Genomic DNA, 6,049 nt, shown 5'->3' on the forward strand with positions numbered 1-6,049 from the left:
CCAAATATTTTTACGAATACGCTTTTTTGACATAGAACTACGTTTCTTTGGAACTGCCATTCAAAAATAAGGAAGATTGCTATAATTGGATGTGAAAGTCATGTATTATTTAAAATGGATAAAGTGTCAAATTGAAACTGAAACCAAAAACCAAAATTTAATCCAGATCGAATAACTGAAATGAATTCGAATCAAATATAATTTGGTTATAATTTGGGAACAGAGGCAGGACTTGGTTTCTTTTCAATTCCAACATAAGAACCAACCGTTAGAACCAAAATCAAGCCAAATTTAGGTATCAATATATTTTAGTTTATTATTATAATATTTAAATAATATATTATAGTATATTAATACATCATAATACTAAAATATTACAATATATAGTATTGTGGTCCCACACTTGGATAGGTGTCAATGAAGAGACACAATAGGGGCATCAACAAGATGTGAGGGTATTTTATATTTCACAATGGTAGAGCCATCATTTGGCCCCCTCTATGTCAAGGGCCACATGATTAGGTAGGGTTTTTTTCCCTATAGTTTCTGCAATATAGATATATATATATACACACACACACACACACACACACCGAGTAGAGGAATTAGAACCAATCCATGTAAGAATCAAATAGGAATCGAAACCAAACAACTTCAATACGAGTACTGAATTTCAGAAACGAGGCAGGACTCGGTCTGATTCGTCATTGGAATTAAACCAAATATCCAGTTCCTAACCGATTTACACCCTTAGGACAAGTACACTAGGCACTGGCTAGGGAGAGCTCTGGCTCGGGCCAGAACCTGATTGAATCCAAACCCGACGCTAAGGCCTAAGGAGAATGGTTGGTTACATGCAATTACTCCAAGAAGAAAGTACATTTTTTTGTCGTTACTTCTGATTTTGACCAATCGGGTAGTCCAGTTTCCAAGAATACTGTTTTATAAGTCTGTGATTGTAATGCACACCGAGTCCCCAAAGAGACCACAATGAGAGAATATCGCGGTCACCAGGTAAAGACAAAGAGGAGAAAAAGAAAAGAGTGGGCAATGCTGAGGTGGGGTCCACATTACAAAGCTACGTATCATCTTCACAATTAATTGGGTTTCAACTGATAAAGAATTTGGATTAGGTCGTCGAAAACCATTTTCCAATGGTGTTTGATAGGGTGAGATAGGTCGGATTTCTTAAAACGCTAACTCAATCTTTATTTTCAAAATTCAATTCAAGTTCAATCCAATCCTAATGGGTTCATGTTTAGGCCCAACTCTACTGGGTTCCTACTAACCCAACCCGGCCCTAATTGACTCTATCAGGGTCTAATTGGGCTAGGTTGGTTGACCTTGGCTTCTATAACAATATCTTGATTGACCTGTTTTTGTCATTCATATCTTATATAATAAAAAAATTATAAAAAATAAAATACCAATAAAAGTCCTAAATTCTAATATATAAGTTCAAAGTTAAATTTTGGGCCAGGTTGAGGTCTCAACCCGAGCCCGACTCAACCCTGATCCAGGGTTGGGGTTTTTCAATCCTGATCCGCCCTTAGGGTCAAAAAACTTAGTCCAAGCATGTTTAGATTTAGGAAAGGTTCAGGTTGTCATGGCTAAACTTTCACCCCGAGTGTTTGATCTACGCTTGAAATTCATATAATCTCTCTCTTCTTACAAGAGAGATTGAATGAATTCCAGGTGTGAATCAAACACCGTATGAAAATAGTTATCATACAAGGACTTGATCCAAAGGATCAATATGATCACCTGTTAGGGGCACTTCTAGATTCAGACCTATGTTACAAGATTGCAGTGGTGGAGATGAGATCAGTTGGATAGGAATTCAAGGGGCAGTTTTACTGAATATGAGGCTCAAGGTATGTTGAATGGACGATGTGGATCAAAATCATCTGATAAGTCAAGTCAATCAATCTAATAATCTTCCATTAATTCAACATCCCAAGAAAATAATGAAAGACCAATACTTCTTTGAAGAAATTTTCTGGTTTCCTGCCCAAAGAAATAGGACACTTGGATATGCAAGAATCTACTTGGAGTGTCGGATGGTTCCCATATTTCCACTCAAAAATAAAATGAAATTAGAGAAATAAAATACAAAACCACAACATAGGGATGCAATTTTTTATAAAATTTTAAAATCTATATCATATATATATATATATATATATATTTATGGATAAAGTTTTCTTTCATAATGACTAAATGATGGAACGACCCACATGGGACCCCCTCTCTTCCCCTTTGTATGGGATCGCAATGAACCCCAATGAATTGGAATTAAGAAAACTCAATCCTATATTTATACGCAAAATGTTTTATTGTGTTTTTGACTGTTGGATGAGGGGAGAGAAGGGGTGTGTTATTATACTTCTGCCCCCAATCCCATTCAACAGCTGAAAGACACAAACATATATGTACAAGATCATGATAAAGTTGGGTCCATATTTATATTAGACAAACATTTTTTTACGAACAAACATGTCTTTGAGCATCTATGGATGATCCACTTAGTTTTGTTGAATTTGTTATGCAACAATTTAAGATACATAAGATGGTTTGAATTGATCATTTACTAATTTCCATACTTATAAGTCAATCATATACACTTCAATGTATTGTTCAGCCCGTTAAAGATATTCCAAACATTTTCACGTACCCTCTGGTTGATCCTAGATTTTTTTAAAAGATTTGTTTTGTCACTTGCTAACTCCAAATAAAAATTTGACATATAATTATAAAACTTATAAATATATCTTTCTACAATTTGTTTTAGTGCAAGAAGTCCACTAGAATCCATACAAGGGACCCACATAAGAGTCAAGAAAATAACTAGATGGGAGCCAGAATGGAGAGCCACAACCTTATTAGAAAGTAAGAAAAATACTAAAATAGTTCTACGACTTAAATTCCATCACAGAAGCAGATCATCTCCAACGCAAGGATTTAGGGGATGGTATCGGTATTGATATCGGTCTTTGCTGATATTGATTCGATACTAATCTGGTTCAGATGGGATCAATGGGTATCGATCTATTTTACCCCTGATTTTTATAAAAAAAATACTATTTTCTTCTTATTTTACCCTTGAAACAATCTGAATAATTGATTCAAATCGGTATTAGATCAAAGATCAGTCTCAGCCAATATCGATCTGACACAGCTGAAACAGCCAATCCCAGACTGATACTTGAAATCATGCTCCAGCGTGCCAGTACATTAAATGCTCATCCATGCATTCTCTTGTGCATGGATGTACGCTAGATGTCTTGGCACACCGGAGAGGATCCGTGTCCAAGGGGATCAAGTCCCCGAAACAATCTCCTACAGAAGAAGTGCCAACCACCAAGACAAGCCATATACCTGGGTCTACAAAATTTCAGTGCTCATCAATCCTGCTATCTACCATTTAAAATAATTTTTAGAGGAGAGAGAAAGAGAGAGAGGGGGATGTGATCTTTACCTGGGGGAAGCTCCAAGAAGTATGAGTTTCTTAAAGAGATCAGGTCGTTTAACAGAGGCAATGCATCCGACCATACCAGACATAGAGTGGCCAATAAGAACAGAAGAGGTCAACTTCATCTCTTCCATTAGAACAATAAGGTCATCAGCGAAGGCCTCTAACGAAGAATACTTATCATGATCGAATAGGCTCAGATCTTTCACAGCACCAGAGAAGCTCCAATCAAAGACCATCACACGGTAACGTTGGGCCAACTGTGGAAGTACTTTCTCCCAAACAGATTGATCTCCTCCATACCCATGAGCTAAAACCAGAGACTCTTTCCCTGATCCAATTATTTTTGCGTTCATGGAGGTCGAGAGGCTCTTCTCCAGTGTCACCATCTTAATTAGTAGAAGAAGGAAGCAGGAGAAGGAGGAGGCAAAGACAAGAGTGAGTTGAAGGTTTAATGAAGGCTGAAGGAAGAGGGGGAGAGATGTGTTGAAAAGAGTTATTTTGTCCAAATGTTGTTGTCTGAGCATCTTCTTATTAAATAGGGAACGGAGAAGACAGATCATTAAGATAATTTCGTGCTTAGGTCACATATGGACTTTTTAAACTATTACCCGTTTTTGGAAACAAATTTACTATTTGAGCCTATTGCCTTACCATCTACAGTTATACTAGTACATCATACGATCCGGGGAGAAGATTTTTTTCAGTGGATTCAGAATGACAAGTATATTTTGAAGACACCTTGTTCAATCAAAGAAGAAGATTTCTCCTGATCAATTAAAACCCAACATTACAAGTTTATCTTGAAGACACTTTACAAAATCAAAGGAGAAGGTTTCTCCCAATCAATCAAAGAACCTCTCTCATATGCGTTGTAAATCATCTTTAAAATTGATGGTGATCCCAACAACTGTTAACAAAAAAAACAATATTCGAAGACGTAGATCACCATTGATTAAACCTTGTAGACCTCTCTCTCTCTCTCTCTCTCTCTCTCTCTTCATACCATCAGTTTTTCTAGTCTAGAGACCCTAGACTCTATTACCTTCAATCCATTATCTTTGCAAATTGATCAAAATTAACCAGGTTTCTTAGTAGTTATGTCTAATCAACTTTGCAAGTTTTGAATTTGAGCTCACATGCCAATATTTGTCTACCTAACGAAAAGAGAGAGAAAAGAAAATCATCAAGTTCCTGAAAGTAATGGAGAGCCTTCATCAAATGGCACATGCTTTTGGACAAAATTTTCCTAAAGCCCAATTGCCCGTAACTATAGCCGCCGAATTAGAATCCTACTCCACTTAAAAAGGTATTTTAAAAAATACTTAAAAAAAATTAAAAATTAAGAGGTATTTACAAATTCATAGAGGATATGGCAGCTGGAAAATTTTCCCATTGTTTTCTCATGGATCTAAAACATTAACAAGGGTCCAAGTAGATATTAATTAGTCTTTCCTCTAGCAGCCAATTTCTAAATATGATATCGAGAACCATTCTTGTACGGTATTTAATCCACACATGGAATCCACTCAATCTCTTTCTTCTTGCAATAGGCTTTTACATTGAATGGATTCTAAGCATGGATTAGACACCGTATGTGAATGGTTCTCATACAAGGACCTGATCTAAATTCCTCTAAGCATGGTAGTGGTTCTTGATACCACTATAGAAATTTTCAGTGTAGTAAAGTCCTAGAAAAAGTCCAAAGGACGTCACTGTTTAGATTCCTTGCCTCTCAGGGAGATGGATGTCCCACTCCCATCTCATCCCTTCCCTTCCTTGAGTTAAGATGCCAAACCCTACTGACCTTTGAGCCCTCAATAGGATATAATCCTTAAAAGGAAAAAATAAAATGGAGAGTTTTTTTTTTTTTTTTTTGCAACATGTAGGGTACTTCGGTCATTACAACTAAGTAATTGGATCATAAGATACGATTAGGCACAAATAATAAAGGGTAATTAAGGTAAAGCAAAATAGAGAGGTTAGTGAAGAACATCACAGAGAAACGACGGCCACAATACGGATTTGTGAGAGGGACAGGCATTCGAGCGTGACATGTGTCCGTTCAGAGTTACGACGGCGAATTTGAGGGACGCTATGTCATTGTTAGCCGGTTGGCAACGAAGATAAGTCCAAAGGCAACCTTTTTCCTTCATTCAATGTGATGGGTCCCACCACGTTGTTTTATAAAAGAAGACTGACAACAACCTAGCTAAGAATTAAATGTATTGTAAAGCTAAAACCTACAAATTTAAGACTATAATTAGTGAGGAATGGATGATGTTTTGTGACGAGGGATGATAATGACTGTATGTATTGTATAATGGTTGGATTCGGTCTTGGATTCCATCTCTACTGACTAATTTGTCTTTTTGTTTCATAGTTCTTGTGGTTGACAATAGTCCCTCAATGAATGGGATACGATTCGCACCTGATTTATGAGATTCTAATTTATATGTGGGGTGATGGATATTTTTTCTACCCGATTACAGCCAGATTTGCCTTAGTATTGAAATAAAGACATCTCATTATCATCCATTGATCATGTGGAAGCGTTACTTGTCGTATGAGGACTTA

At 36.6% G+C, this 6,049-nt stretch overlaps 1 protein-coding gene across 1 annotated transcript in view; it reads right to left on the reverse strand.

The window, feature by feature from the left end:
- Positions 1 to 3,974, reverse strand: part of LOC122057707 (strigolactone esterase D14-like) — a 5,285-nt gene extending 1,311 nt beyond the window's left edge. The window contains exon 1 of the mRNA XM_042619915.1: positions 3,479 to 3,974. Within this exon, the coding sequence (XP_042475849.1) occupies positions 3,479 to 3,861 (383 nt within the window). The 5' untranslated portion in view covers positions 3,862 to 3,974. The remainder of the gene's footprint in view (positions 1 to 3,478) is intronic.
- Between the last annotated feature and the right edge of the window lie 2,075 nt (positions 3,975 to 6,049).

This window comes from Macadamia integrifolia, chromosome 12 (assembly GCF_013358625.1).
Source record: "Macadamia integrifolia cultivar HAES 741 chromosome 12, SCU_Mint_v3, whole genome shotgun sequence".
Lineage (NCBI taxonomy): Eukaryota > Viridiplantae > Streptophyta > Magnoliopsida > Proteales > Proteaceae > Macadamia > Macadamia integrifolia.